At 41.5% G+C, this 16,392-nt stretch overlaps 1 protein-coding gene across 2 annotated transcripts in view; it reads left to right on the top strand.

Moving 5' to 3' along the window:
• LOC129696486 (uncharacterized protein C8orf34-like) overlaps window positions 1-16,392 on the top strand; it is a 123,848-nt gene that overhangs the window by 95,906 nt on the left and 11,550 nt on the right. The window contains exon 7 of one of the 2 annotated variants that reach the window (XM_055634433.1): window positions 15,390-15,516. In XM_055634433.1, coding sequence (XP_055490408.1) covers window positions 15,390-15,516 — 127 coding nt within the window. Of the gene's footprint in view, window positions 1-15,389; window positions 15,526-16,392 lie in introns of both variants that reach the window. The other variant, XM_055634431.1, reaches the window with a different exon arrangement.

A 16,392-nucleotide genomic window follows, 5' to 3' on the forward strand; every position in this document is an offset into this window, starting at 1 on the left:
TGTATGTCATGTACATCAATGACCTGGATGATGGTGTGGTAAATTGGATTAGTAAGTATGCAGATGATACTTAGATAGGTGGTGTTGTGGATAATTAAGTAGATTTTCAAAGTTTACAGAGAGATTAAGGCCATTTGGAAGAGTGGGCAGAAAGATGGCAGATGGAGTTTAATGCTGAAAAGTGTGAGGTGCTGCATCTTGGCAGGCCAAATCAAAATAGGACATACATGGTAAATGTTAACGAATTGAGGACTGCAGTTGAGCAGAGGGATCTGGGAATAACCGTGCATAGTTCCCTGAAGGTGGAATCTCATATAGATAGGGTAGTAAAGAAAGCTTTTGGTGTGCTGACCTTTTGTAAATCATAGCATTGAGTATAGAAGTTGGGATGTAATGTTAAAATTGTACAAGGCATTAGTGAGGCCAATTCTGGAGTATGGTGTACAATTTTGGTTGCCAAATTATAGGAAATATGTCAACAAAATAGAGAGAGTACAGAGGAGATTTATTAGAATGTTGCCTGGGTTTCAGCACCTAAATTTACAGAGAAAGGGTGAATAAGTTAGGTCTTTATTCTTTGGAGCGCAGAAGGTTAAGGGGGGACTTGATAGAGGTCTTTAAAATGATGAGAGGGATAGACAGAGTTGACGTGGATAAGCTTTTACCATTGAGAGTAGGGAAGATTGAATAAGAGGACATGATTTGAGAATTAAGGGACAGACGTTTAGAGGTAACATGAGGGGGAACTTCTTTACTCAGAGAGTGGTAGCTGTGTGGCATGAGCTTCCAGTGGAAGTGGTGGAGGCAGGTTCGATTTTATCATTTAAAAATGAATTGGATAGGTATATGGATGGGAAAGGAATGGACGGTTATGATCTGAGTGCAGGTAGATGGGACTAGGTGAGAATAAGTGTTTGGCACGGACTAGAAGGGTGGAGATGGCCTGTCTCCGTGCTGTAATTTTCTATATGGTTATATGGTTATATGAAACGTCACCTATCCTTTCCATAGATGCAGCCTCACCTGCTGAGTTTCTTCAGCATTTTTGTCTACCTTTGATCACATTGATTGATCAAATAACTTATTTCAAGCTTATGACACCTTAATAAACATACACAACACAACGGAATTGTAGCTAAGCTATAGGTCATAGTGTAAGATATTCATGTGTAGGAAGGAACTGTAGATGCTGGTTTGAACCAAAGATAGACACAAAAAACTCAGCGGGTCAGACAGCATCTCTGGAGAAAAGGAATAGGTGACGTTTTGGGTTGAGACCCTTCATCAGACTTCATGACTTTTTGCCACATTTCATCAGGACATCGACTCAAGATCTAAAAGGATGCAGTTCAATAAGGTGAAAAGTTCCAGTTGCAGCATAACTGACAGCATGGGCGGGTGGTCATGTAGTAGTCATGGTGGTGCAGCGGTAAAGTTGCTGCTTTACAGAGTTGTAGCGCCGGAGGCCCAGGTTTGATCCCGACTACGGGTGCTGTCTGTACGGAGTTTGTATGTTCTCCCCGTGACCACATGGGTTATCTCCGATATCTTCGGTTTCCTCCCACACTCCAAAGACATACAGGTTTATAGGTTAATTGGCATGGTGTATGTGTAAATTGACCCTAATGTGTGTAGGATAGTGTTAATGAGTGGGGATCGCTGGTTGGTGTGGACACGGTGGGCAAAGGGCCTTTTTCCGAGCTGTATCTCTAAAATATATGTATATTTTTTTTTAAGGCAATATAGTTCAGAAATAAGCCCCTTGTCCCAACATGTCCATGTTGACTAAGATACCCATCTACACTAGTCCCATTTTCTCACGTTTAACCCATATCCCTTTAAACCTGCCCTGTACATGTACCTGTCCAAATGTATTTTAAATGTTGTTATTATTGAGTTAAATACAGGCCCAAAGGTTCATTTAAAGATTAGTCATAAAATTCCGAGCAAGTTTATTTTATTAGTGTCAAGGAAATGCCTTGTATCCTTTTCCCAACTATTCCCTCACCTCCCACCACACTCACAACCATTCAACATACATTGAAGCTTGGCTCGGTGGGTCTTTTTCTCGGGAAATTACCATGACACATAACTTGTCATGGAGATTGATCTTACTTTCCCAGAGATTATGTTGAAGATTCCCCTAGGATGTTATGATAATTCATGGTGGTAATTTCACAGAACACTTCATTTTCTCCTAACATCAGCAGTTCCATTTCGGCCTCATCATTATATGTTCAACATTGTGTCCCGCACTGAGAGAGGGGGTGAATTCTATGGTTCACACACTGCGACATGGAATTCCTGGTGCATGAACTATGTGTCTGGACAGAGGTCATGTGCGCACTTGGGACATCTGCCAATGATAGGAGACCCTGGCAGAAAGTGGCTAGTGTTGCTGGTTCCAGAAGTGAGAATGTCCATACCATGGTGTAATATAAAACCCCTGTCCCACGGTGCGAGTCCACCCACGAGTGATCCCGAGTTTAAAACAAATCAAACACGTGGTAATCAAGTAGAATTAACATAGCGGGAACGTTGGAACTCGTGGACGTAGCTTAGCGACTTGTAACGCTAACGGCAGGTACTCGGGAAACTTGTTAACTCGTGAAAAATTTTCAACGTTAAAAGATTTCCACGAGTCAAATTTACTCTTGAAGGAAAAATGTGAAACTTTTAAACTCGTTGTAGTACCGTAGTAGCCCGTGAGTTTACCGTAGTGACTCGTGAGTAACTCGTGGGTTTGGCTTGAGTGCCACAGGTGAAATGCTGAAGATTAGTCAGATCTTAATGGAAAATTTTTCAGTGATCTAACAATTAACTGTTTTCAGGAACAAAAAGTACTCACCGGGGATCTGAGAAACAGTGGTAAAAAGAACCATGCAGTGTGGGGAAAGCCGCATTGCGAGAGTTAATTAGTTCCCTTCAGAACTTTAACTTTTCACATTGAAATGGTGCTATAAATCCATGTTAGGTTAATGCACTTTTTATGGAGAAGCAGATATATGCGACAGGTGTCCAGTCTCAGGGTTTATACCCGACAAATTAACATCAGTTATTGAAGACTGATGCGTTTATACAGGGGATTTTCTCAGGCATCATTTTGCGCCCAGTCTGTCTGCTTTAGAGAGCAATTGGTCAAAACAATGTGGTAAATGGGACGTTTTATTTTATAATTTTATAAATGGGAATTTTATAAATGTTTTAAATTATAAATGGGAAGGAACTGCAGATGCAGGTTTAATCCGAAGAAGGGTCTTGACCCAAAACGTCACCTATTCCTTCTCTCCAGAGATGCCGTCTGTCCCGCTGAGTTACTCCAGCTTCTTGATAAATGATTTGTTGGAAGCTCCTTCGTGGTGTGTTGCTATTCAGAGTTTTAAGTGTATTTGTACTAACCCGTGCAATATGCTTGCCAAAGATAGGGGGAATTCAGTGGGGAAGTTCACAAAATAAGTTCACAAGTTCAAGAAGGAACTGCAGATGCTGGAAAATCGAAGGTAGGCAACGTTTCGGGCCAAAACGTTGCCTATTTCCTTTGCTCCATGGATGCTGCCGCACCCGCAAATAAGTTCATAAGCTGCATTGGTAATTAAGACCAGAGTTATATTTGTGTGTTATGTAAAATAAATTAATTTCAGGTTCTTTACATCACTAGTATTCTCCTAAAAAGTTACCCACAACTTTACGTTGTAAATGGGTTGGTTTCAGTCCAGCAAAAAGACATAACATAAGTCCTTAATCCCATTCCTTAGAAACACAGCGAGAGAGTGAGATGTAGATGGGATATGACTCCAATTTTTAACTAAGTCCTGTGTTTGTGTATTCATATTTTTGCAATAAATTATGGTATCTACACCGGATGATAGTCTGCTGTACAATATAGGAAAACATTCTCATATTTACAATTAAGGGCCAATTGTATTCGGGTTTTTAATAAAAACTCAGTTTACCCGAGTTTAAATTGAAACTTGGGCCAGGCGCTGGGAAACTCTGGGACGCTACTGCTGAAGAGAACATCTGAGCTTTGTCTTTTATTCAGTGGTTCGCAGGTGGGCTGGGGTGACTGTAGGGCTCTGAAAACGGGCAGGGCTGGGGTGGAGTGTGAAAGAGGTGGTTTCTGGGCAGATCTGGCCAATCAACAACTTTGAGCCACTGCTTTTTATACAGTTTAAGTCGCGACGGTGGGACGGCTGCTCTGACGGACATACTGGGTGAGTAGAGAGACACACACTGCTATCCCTCTGGTCTATGGACCTTGCTGTCAGGGGAAAAATAACGTTAATGTTCAATTTACCTAATTTTTTTGTTAGAAATTTACCAACGTTTTGATGAGAGATAAATTAAGGAAATATAACTATCTTACTAGACTCAAAAAGCTGGAGTAACTCAGCCAAGCCGGCAGCATCTCTGGAGAGAAGGGTCAAAATATTTTTTCAGTCTGTAGAAGGGACTCGACCAGAAATGTCACCCATTCCTTCTCTCCAGAAATGCTGCATGTCCCGCTGAGTTACTCCAGCATTTTGTGTCTATCTTCGGTGTAAACTAGCATCTGCAGTTCCTCCCGACACAAAACAGCCTATGCCTTTCAATGATTGATGCCAGACCTTGAACAAATGCAGTTCAAATGGACTTTTGAATGCAATTTTGGAAGGATTGTTTCTTGAAACAAACTGCTCAAAAATTTGAAGGAAGGAATTGCAGATACTAGTTTAAACCAAAGATAGACACAAAATGATGGACTAACTCAGCTGGTCAGGCAGTATCTCTGGAGAAAAGAAATAGGTGATGTTTCGGGTCGAGATCGTTCTTCAGGCTGGGTCTTTTTATTGTGAAAAAAAAACTACATGACCATTTTTACCATGTGATGATTTTTCCACACGTCGGTAGTCGTTGTTGGCTCAAGAGTAACTCGGGAGAGGAACTTGGTTCATCGCAGAAATTAGAAGTAAACGGCAAACTTAGACATACACGTGGGACCTCGTTTAAACTCGAGAACATTAACTTGGAATCTCGTAGACGCACGAGTTTGATTTTTTCTTTCACTCGGGATCACTCGCGGGTGGACTCGCACTGTGAGACAGGGCCATAATATGCAAAGAAAATTTCATGGTCACTCAATGGTCAAAGTGAGCTGCACACTACAAAAAATACTTTCCTTGCAGAGGCTTGATTATTTTATTCAAAACCTCTAACCACGCTCTCACACACAGACACTTTATTTTACAGACTTCTGAAAACCATCACTGACAATGTTGCTTATATTCAGCATAAAATAAATGCTTGTCTCACATGCTCCACTGGGAAAATGGACTTTGCTCTTGCCGCAGAAGGTCATGTCTCTAATTGGCTACAGTGTTGGAACACCTTTGCCAAAATTGCATTGTTGATCAGAGTGACCTCGTCGGATGCAGTTTTTCTGACGATTCTACATGACCCTACCCTTTGCACTACCTGACCAAAGTAGCCAACCCTCCCCATGTGGCCAGTCAGGTCCGTACTGATACCACCTATCGTGGAATGTTGCCAAAGTGTTACTACACCATTGAATGTGTATCTCAGCAGCCACACACTGGGGAAAAACATCACTCCCTCTTTGTTGTAGAAAGTTTTGTGACTTTGAAAGGTGTCTGAGTTGTCAGGCCAACAGGTTCCAGTAACTAGCATTATTATTTACGGTTGTCAATGAGATCACCTAATCTCAGTATTCTGTTAAATAGATGAGAAGGGTAAATCAGTTTGTTCCCACTTGTACTGAGTGTTCTATGATGGTTGGAATTCTCACCCATCTAGCACAAATTTGGTATCTAAATAACATGGAATTGATTGCTATCGTGTCTTCCAACATAAGTAAACCAATCCTAGTTGTTCATATGTATCAATAGAAAGAAGAAGGTCATTTAGCCCATCAAATCAATGCTCGCTCTCAGACTAGTCCCAACAATTGCATTCCTATAATCATTTCCTAGTCATTTGTTCGCCCTCAGACGCCCATCAAACATTTCCCAGTAATTCCTACCTTGCATCCATACTAGGGTTAATCAACGTACTGACCTTTGGGACGTGGGAGAAATTTGGAACCCCCAGAGGAAACCTAGATGGTCAATGGGAGAGAGGCAAACCACGTGGACAGTAATTAAAGTGAGGATTGAATCCAGATCGCGGAAGCTGTGAAGCAGCAATATTAACCTCTGCATTCAGTCTGAAGAAGGGTCTCGACCCGAAACGTTGCCAAGTCAAATCAAGTATATTCATCACATACACATACGAGATGTGCAGTGAAATGAAAAGTGGCAATGCTCGGGGATTATGCAAAAAAAAAAAAAAAAAAACTACAAGCAGAATGGACCAGAATCACATATTCACATATTACATATTTGTGGGAGGAAAAAAGAAAAAAAACAGCCAATTTTAAAAAGACACCACACAACAGTAAAAGGTACAGTAAAGTTAGTCCCTGGGGAGATAGGAGTTTACAGTCCTAATGGGAAGAAACTCCTTCTCATCCTTTCCATTTTAACAGCATGGCAACGGAGGCGTTTGCCTGACCGTAGCAGCTGGAACAGTCCGTTGCTGGGGTGGAAGGGGTCTCCCATGATCTTGTTGGCTCTGGAGTTGCACCTTCTGATGTATAGTTCCTGCAGGGGGGCGAGCGCACTACCCTCTGCAGAGCCTTCTTGTCCTGGGCAGAGCAGTTCCCAAACCAAATCGGATATTTCCGGACAAGATGCTTTCCACAGCCACTGAGTATAAGCACTGGAGTATCCTCAGAGACACTCTGAATTTCCTCAATTGCCTGAGGTGGTAAATTCCTTCTCTCCATAGATGCTGCCTCACCCGTTGAGTTAGTCCAGCGTTTTGTGATAACCTCTGCATTACCTTGCTCCTCATTAGAAACAGGCTGAAAAACACTTGATTTTTACCACACAACCATTACTTATTATCTTACTAATCTGTCCTGCTACATTCAAAGATTTGTTCCCAGGTATCCACAGGTCCATTATTGCGCTCTTTTAAAGATATGCAGTTGATCTTGGGGAGAAAGTTTAATGGAGATGTGCGGGGAATGTTTTTTTAACCCAGAGTGTGCCAGAGATCATAGTCAAAGTAGACACAATAATGGTTTTTAATGTAGGAAATGAAGGGATATTGATCATGTGCAGGCAGGTTAGTTTATTTTAATTCCACGCCTTGTTCAGTACAAGCATCGTGGGCTGAAGAACCTCTGCTGTATGGTTCTATGTATTATCCCTTATTCTAGCTGCCAAAATATACCAGTTTACAGTCTTCTGCAATGAAGCTTATCTTCATTGCCTCCTTCTCTTTCCCAGTCTGTGTCATCCTCCTGTCTATTATTGTCTTCCACATTATTTACTACGTGTGCAAATTGTGTACATTTTACAATTCTGCACAATTGCTCAACATGCATTAATTATGTTAAAATAATTATTAACATGCATCATAAACACCAACCATAAACCACAATACAGATGCATCCCATCTGGATTTGGAACAACAACCTGGCTCTCAACATCAGTTAGACCAAGGAACTGATTGTGAACTTTGGTAGGGGAAGGATGAGGACCTACAATCCTGTTCATATAAATGGGACGATGATGGAGAGGATCAACAACTTCAAAATCCTGGGCGTGCAAATTTCCCAAGATCTTTCCTGGACCCAGCACACCGATGGAATTATAAAGAAGGCACATCAGCGACTCTACTTCCTGAGAAGATTACGGAGATTCGGCATGTCGAAGAGGATTCTCCTAAACTTCTAGCGGTGCATGGTAGAGAGCACTCTGACTAGCTGCATCGTGGCCTGGTTCGGCAACTTGAACGTCCAGGAGCGAAAAAGACTACGAAAAGTTGTGACCTCTGCCCAGTCCATCACCCGCTTTGACCTCCCCACCGTCAAAGGGATCTATCGTAATCGCTGCCTCAAAAAGGCAGCCAAAATCATCAAGGACCCACATCATCCTGGCCACACACTCATCTCACCATTGCCATCTGGAAGAAGGTCCAGGAACCTGAAAACTGTAATGTTCAGATTCAGGAACAGCTTTTTCTCTACAGCCATCAAGCTATTAAACACAACAATGAATAAGCTCTGAACTGCAAAAGACTATATTATTATTTGTTATTTGCACTATATTTGTTATTTATTGAACTTGTTCTTTTTTTTCTCGTCCCCTGTTATGTGCTATGTTTACATATTCACATATTCTGTTGTGCTGCAGCAAGTTAGAATTTCATTGTCCCATCCGGGACATATGACAATAAAACACTCTTGACTCTTGAAATGAATCTCCGTAGAAGTTGTGTTGCTACATTTTCATGGCATTATAACTGTATTAAGGTCAACTTAACATTAGATAGACACAAAAAGCTGGAGTAACTCAGCGGGTCAGAGAGTATCAACATCATCTTAACATTTATTTGGTAACAAGATCTGACAAACATGGCCATCTTCAATTGCAAAAGTTTACTGAATGCCTTTGTTGGCTTTTAACACTTCAGATTACAGGGATGTGAGATACTTAAAGTTGCATTGATGAAAGGCTGGTTTGAAAGAGTGCTCCAGGGGATAGATTTGGACAGGATAATGTTTCCCCAGGAACTATGTTCTTTGCGCCAGTGAGCTTTGGAAAATCCCTGAGCTATGGCCAGTAGCACCAGGCTAGAGGTTGCCAGAGAGGATTAGCGGGATATAGTGGTAGAACTGCTAGCTCACAGTGCTAGAGATTCAGTTCCTGGCCTCATGTGCTGTCTGTGGGGAATTTGTACTTTTTTCCTTTGACTGCATGTGCTCCGGTTTCCTCCCACATCCCAAAAATGTGTGAGTTTGTAAGTTAATTGGCCTCTGTAAATGGCCCCTAGTATGAAGTGTTTGTGAATGTGGAATAACTTAGAACCAGTGGGAACGGTTGGTGTGGGCTGAAGGGCCTGTTTCCTTGCTGTATCTCTAAACATCAGTGATGACATACATGTTGTTTATGAATTCCTGCACTTGCTGCAAGCCTGCATTGCAGGTTAATTTCTGCACCTGTAGGCCAAAGGAACAGAAACAGTTTATCTTTGTGAACGCAAAATTTGGGTGACCTCTAATGCAGCATTAAAGTGAGTAATAATCCATTAGAGGCTGAATTTGCAATTACAGGAAGTCCCTGATCTCTGTGAAGACAATGACCAGCTTGATGTTTGGCTCTTTGCATGGCATGGTTTTAAGGGGAAACGGTAGTAAGACTTTGTTCTGTGAGTAAATAAGAAATATACATTTTTGGATCAGTGTAGATGCATTGAATTTTATGCATTGAATTACTGTTGACATCATTTTGGGATTTTAAGCCAAAACAAAATACTGATTGAGAAACGATGGGACAAATTCTCATGGGCATTAAGACACCCAGAAATTGTTGTACCCAGGATAATCCAATTTACATCTATAAATGGAATTATGGAATTTGGAATTATGTAAATATATTTATTTGCTGACTAGTTTAGCAAATTATAGCAAAGAAGTAGATACTAGTATTTTCCTTTATCATAAAAATGTTAAAAATATTAGTGTATTAACTCCAGAGGCTTGCATTTATTTAGCACCCACAACATTAAAAAAAAATCCAAAGAGGATTCATAGAATTAGTCATCAGTTAAACATCTGACATTGAACCATGTAATGGTATGTCAGAACAGATGACCATGAAGAGATGGGTAAAAGAGAGAGGCTTAATGGCGGAAAAGGAGATACAGATGCTTAGAAATATAGTTTGGGAATTCCAAAGTTTGGGGTCAGGCAACTAAAAGTCATGGTTGCCATTGGTAAAAGAATTTAAGTCATGGATCACAAAGAGGCCAGAATTTGAGGGCAGCCAACAGCTCAGAAGGTAGAATTTCTACATTAGGCTACAGACAGAGGGATAGACAATGCCACTGAGGGATTTGAAGAAAATGAGGTTTCTTAATATCAAGGTTTTGGTCCCTTCTTTTGATTCTTGGACATTGTAAATAACTGAAGAAACTTTCGGGAATTAATGTTTAGTATGAAAATGAGAGTAACATAGTGTTGTCTCACTAGTGTTTGAAAAACCCTTCAATCATAAAAATCCTGAGATAGCCTCTCATTCAGTGACTGACTTTGAAGAATGGGCACTATAAAGGGGCTGTCCCACTGCGGTGAGTTAATTGGTGAGTTTAGAAGAGTTTGCCCTTGACTCATACTCGCAGCATGGTCGACACGAGGTCCTAGGAGGTCTTTGTAACTCTCCTTCATGCTCGAGAGTGGTTCCCGCGTACTCGAGGCCTCAGCTAGGTTGCGGCGTATTTTTCAACATGCTGAAAAATGCCCGCGAGTAAAAAAAGGTCGCCGTGGAAAAAATCTATATTTTTTTTACTCATAGGTTTAGTCGAAGTAGGTCGTAATAGGTCGGCATGTTATTCGTAGGTAATCGAGGGTAGTCAAAGGTAATTGACGGTAGTCATAGATAGTCTTCAACATAGTCGAAGGGAGGTCAAAGGAGATCGAAGGAGGTCGTCTTCACTCTCCACTATTCAGTGTCCAATTTTCCCGAAGCTAGTCAAAGCTTGTCTTCAACATGGTCGAAGAAGGTCTTCTACATAGTCGAAGGAGGTCTTCAACATGACACTTTTTCAAACTCTCCTAAACTCTTCTAAACTCACCAATTAGGTCACCGCAGTGGGACAGCCCCTTAAGCACCAGAGCTTTTTTGTAGACAAAAAGGTGTTGGTATGCATGATAAATAAACATACTATAGGTGTAACATGGCCGGGATACTAAATAATGAAGTTTAAATCTGTAGAAGTTCCAGTATGCCATACACCAGGTACCTTCACAAAAATTGCACCACACATAACACAGCTAAAAATGACAGAAATCTGCACAGCAGCATTTCACAGTTACAGATTTGGTTTTAAGTGGTGCTGGCTGAGAGAGTATCATTTGTTACTAATGAAGCTGTACCTCTTTCAAAACATCGACACCCTTTACCGAATTCTTACACGTATGGTATGGCGCAACACAACTTTGGATTTAAATCCAACTATGGGTTCAGTAAGGTGGGGGGGGGGGGGGTGAGAGGCAGGCACTTTTTTTTCCTTTCTTTTTTTTCCCTTCTCTCTTACATCTTTATCCACTCTTTGGCTACACTACGTTGGTAGTCTAGGGGTTCTATCTTTGCACCTCTCACCTTTTCTCTCTCTTTTTTTTTCTCTTTTCTTTTCCCTTATTTTCAAGTTAAAAAGTTAAAATTGAAGCTGTACAATTAACTGTGTAATTTTATATGCTGATTGTTTTATTCTTGTACAATTGCCTCTAATAAAAAAAAAATTAAAACATTTAAAAATGAAGCAGTACCAACCAATTGTCTGTCAAAAAAACCCCTTTGCCTGTGTTCACCTATCACTTACCATGCTTTGTCCTGCCTCATCCCTTTTTCTGTCTTTCTACTCCTCTCCCTCCCCCCCCCCCCCCCCCCCCCCCCCCCCCCCCCCCCCCCCCCCCCCACACACACACACACACACACACATACACACACACACACACACACACACACACAGTATGACGAAGGGTCTCGACCCTTAACATCACCTATCCATGTTCTCCAAAGATGCTGCCTGAGCAAGGCAGGCAACCCTTGCTTTAGTGCTGGTTTGAAAGAAAGCAGACACGGGGCATCACAATGTGCTTGGTCCAGGTTGGATTTGAACCACACTCTATTGCTCTGTGCAGCTGTCAGCCTGATCTGTTTCACTGATCAGGCTTGACCATTTTAACCACCCACTTAGTGAAACCATCTAGTTCTGTATATGTGAATATTTATTTTATTATACTATTTGATAGCAAACCAATTCTAAGACAAAACACTAATGATGGAATTATGCCAGTAGAGGGCAGCACAGTGACATTATGTGATGCCTATTTAAAACACTGGCTGCTATAGCGAAATTCTTTGATATTTCATTTACTCTTCACACATTTAACTAATTATCCTGTTCTTTGACAGTATTCCAAATAGGGTTTTTTTTGGCAACTCTTAACCTCCTGTTATGTTTTTAAACAACTTTTGGATTCAGCCTGGAGAATTTCCAGATTAGTGTAGAGGCTACATAAATAGTTTTATAAATTAACAAATTGATTATCTGACATTCACCAAACATAGTATTCTAGTTACATTAGTCCCTTAACTGTTGCATTTTGTTACAGAAATTTCACATTAACACTTGACTGTTTGAGTTGTACTGTGCATCCCAAAGTGGTACCAAAATACTCCTTACCCAGGAGATAGATGTGTGTTGCATGTTTTGCCACAGTAAATTTCAAGCTCTCAATAAGTATTATTTTCCAGAAGTGCACAATCTAAGCTTTGGATTTAATTCTGTACAAACACATTTTTTTTAAGGATTAGATGAACATCTAAAAATTCTCACTGGATTACAAAGTGTTTCGAGGGGAATTGGATATCACCATCAAGCACAACTCTAGTTCTCCTCGAGGGTTTGCTTGAGCATTTCAGGGAATAAGGCATTTTTGGTGTGGATCTGGAACACGCTTGACAAAGGATCCTCTCCCCAGTTGCTAGGTTACCATGCCCCACTGTGAATCGACTTCTAAAAAATCTATTGTCCCTAACTCACTATCTATAGGATTCAAGCAGTGATCACATCCTCTTGATTATTTCAATCAGTGTTTAAAGATGGTGACTTTGCTGTTCATGGCACTCTGTGCATTGCCTCCTCCTTGCTGGTCTACTGAAGGTAATGTATTGCAACCACCTTCACCCATTCAGACTCTGTACAGCTTGACACTGCCAGACTTGGCTGTCAGTAATTACTGTGTGAGCAAGGGGCACCAGCTGGGTCATTTAATTTGTCTCAGGTTTACAGGCAACTGTTCGTGTTGTCTGCCATGACAGAAGACTGTTGTTGGCACAATGTCGCAGCTGCTGGATCGGCTGCCTCACAAAACCAGAGGCATTTCAACTCTCACCTCGGGTGCTGTTTGTGCGGAGTTTGCATTTTCTCCCTGTGACCTTGCTCCGTGTGCTTTGGTTTCTTCCCACATCCCAAATACCTGTGGGCTTGCAAGTGAATTGGCCGCTGTACATTGTCGCTTTTGTGTAGGGAGTGGATGAGAAAGTTGGATAACATAAAGCTGATGCGAAAGGGTGATCGATGATCGGTGTTGACTCGGTGAGCCAAAGGGCCTATTTCCATGCTCTATCTTTCAATCAATTAATCGATTCAATTGTCCAGGTAGAATAACTACAAGTCTCTCAGTTAGTTGGTTTGTGTAAATTGTCCCTAATGTGAAGAATAGAACTAGTGTACAGGTGATAGATGGTCGGCATGGACTCGGTGGGCTGAAGGGCTTGTTTCTGCACCATATCTCTAAACTAAATTAAGCTACTGGCAATGAGGGCTGCCACCAGCTGTCTTTCTGACCTGTATGTGTATCTTACTAGATCTATTATCTGGTTGATTTGGTCGTCGGTCAAAGTGGACAGAGAGGCTTCTGGTACAGTTTCTGCTTGTTTTGGCAGGTGACTCACATTCTCACATCTCTCTCCTTTATTAGGACACCACCACCAAGCATGACCATGGATTGTAGCATATCATCTCCTGTATCCTTCCTTGTCTGGTGCACCAGTTTTTCCGCTAAGTGTCCCGTTCACATGCGCACAAAGCAAGCCCTCTATGTTGCAGCAACTCCATTCACTACAGCCACCTTGCGATCTCCCTTCCCACTGCTCCAATCTATATTCCTGGCCCATGATACTGTCACAGAATAGGCGGTCTCATAGCAATTCCCAAGTCTAAAACCCCCTGCTGGGCCGAGCTCAGTACTTCCTTCAGTACTTTCAGGAAGACTGGGTCATCCCAACCAGGATTGTTTGCATGTGCCTAGTATTTATACTCGGCATAATGCAAGGGAAGTTCATCAGCTTTCTGAACCATTGAAATTATTATTCCCCAATTACTCTCAACTCCTCCCAATCGATGCCTTACTTGCTTAAAGAATTGATACTCCTCCTCATTACGGGCACTCCCACCAGTTGCCCATGTACTATCTTGCACCCCTCTATCATTTATTTACCACTTATTCCTTGGGTATTTAGCCTTAACCAACACCTATATGTCTTTGGGGTGAATCTGATATATTTTTCTCTTTTATTCTGACATGCCAAAATTCTGCATTCGCACAAGCAACTCTAAGTAACGCCAGCTCGGACAGGTTCGCCCTGGGGTGAAGGGTTTATGTAAGGTGGAAATCAGTGTCAAGGGTTGACTGCGTTGGTCTGACCTCTATCGGTACCATCCTGGCGGTTGTGGCAATTCGAGGGAGTAACATCTCCCTCAAAGCTTCCATACTAATTTCCATATTTAAAAAAATAATGGAAGGACAAAAATTAAAGAATACTTACTTGAAACCAGATTATATCTCCACTGCAATCTCCCCCTTCCGTGTCATGAAGCTCATGATGCCTGTGGGATTCCCTTTCACAGAAACCCATAAAAATTCCAACTCTATTGCCCCTCCTGGATCATGTCTCAGAGGTATTTGTCACAAACACACACACTCACGAACAAATGTACTGCTAGACGGGTCTCCCGCATGTGTGTGCACGCACCCCTCTGGAATCCCAAATGGTCAATAACCTCCTTTTTACAACTTTGGTGGCCCTGTCTCACCAAACCACACAGCACTGTCTGGTGGCTAATCCATTTTAGGCAGGCAGACACACACACACACACTATGTCTCTATCTGTCTTTCTGTCTGTCACTCTCTATCACTCTCTATCTCTGCCTGTCTCTCTCTGTCACTCTCTGTCTGCTCTGTCTGTCTCTCTCTCTTCTCTCTTTCTCTCTCCCCCTTCCTGAAACATGCACTGAAGATAATTAACAGCATTCCACAACATTCCTACATTGGGTGCTGGCTGTTGCACTGCTAAATCAGTCATTCTCTCAATGTTATACTCCGAGGAAGGATATAATATTACACAAAAAAGCTGGAGAAACTCAGCGGGTGCAGCAGCATCTATGGAGCGAAGGAAATAGGCAACGTTTCGGGCCGAAACCCTTCTTCAGACTGATCGGGGGCGGGGGTGGGCGGGGACAAGAAATATTGTTGAATTTGACCTCCAATGTTCTGATAAATAATCTATTAGAAAGATAAATATACATCATGCTGAAGTAAAATTTCTTAAGCTTCCAGTTGTGATATAGTTGTCATTACAAAGTTGAGTTATTTATGAATCTAATTGTCAATGGAACAGATTAAACTGTGTTTGCCAAATCACTGCCTAATTGTTGCATTTTAATTTACTTAATTGACAAACTAATCATTTGACAAATTATCTTGAAATTTCAGAAGACCTGGATGATTTGAGAATGGAAGGCATTACTGATCACGTGCCATCTGGTAGCAGGTTTAGCCAAGGGCGAAGTCCGTACTCTGCAGAACCTCAAGCCAAAGTTACGCTCAACATCTGCTCGAGGTGTGCCAGGTATTGTTGCATCAGTTCTGTATCCTTACTGCCAAAGTACTATCAATTGAAAAATCACTGTTCTTGCTTTTCAAATATAGAAGCAATTATTATTGTCCTTTTGGAGCAGATTTTAAGTTGCACCTGGATTTTCAGGTTTCGTTTGTCAGCAAGAAAATGTTACCTCCACGTAGCCAATTCATTGCAATACAACACCAGCCATCTGGTTCCTTCCTCAAAAATTAACCTTAGTTATTGGCCCAAACTTTCTTGGCAGTTTTCCAGTCCACTACCCGATTTAGTAGCAGCAACTTTCTCAATGGAATCAACAACAATGTGATGACCTTTTCTGGTTGTGAATAATATCAGATTGCAGAACATGAGCAGCCTCCACTAAAAGAAATGCATTGACATCCAATTAAGCCATGCTACCAAATGTAACCAGGTATCAAGGCTGTCAACAATTCCAGCCAATTAAAGTTAATTATAGCATTAAAATGGTTTGGAATATAACAAAGTATATTCCTACCTGAGTCCTCAACTATTTTGGAAGTTCCTTCCATATATTCTATAGCCTCTGTGCGAAAATATTTCCCCTGAGGTTTCTGTTAAATCTTTACTCTCTCACACAACAACTATGCCCTATGGTTGTTGCTTCCTCTACCCTGGGGGGAAAAAAACTATGTACTCACCAGATCTATTCCCATCATGATTTTATATATCTCTATAAGATCACCCCTTCAGCCTCCTGTGCTCCAAGGAATAAGGCCCTAGCCTGCCTAACCTCTCCCTACAACAAGCCTGGCAACATCTTCTCTGTATTCTTTCCAGCTTAATGGCATCTTTCCCATTATAGGATGACCAAAACTGAATATGACACCCCAAGTG

This window comes from Leucoraja erinacea, chromosome 4, assembly GCF_028641065.1.
Source record: "Leucoraja erinacea ecotype New England chromosome 4, Leri_hhj_1, whole genome shotgun sequence".
Classification (NCBI taxonomy): Eukaryota; Metazoa; Chordata; class Chondrichthyes; order Rajiformes; family Rajidae; genus Leucoraja; species Leucoraja erinaceus.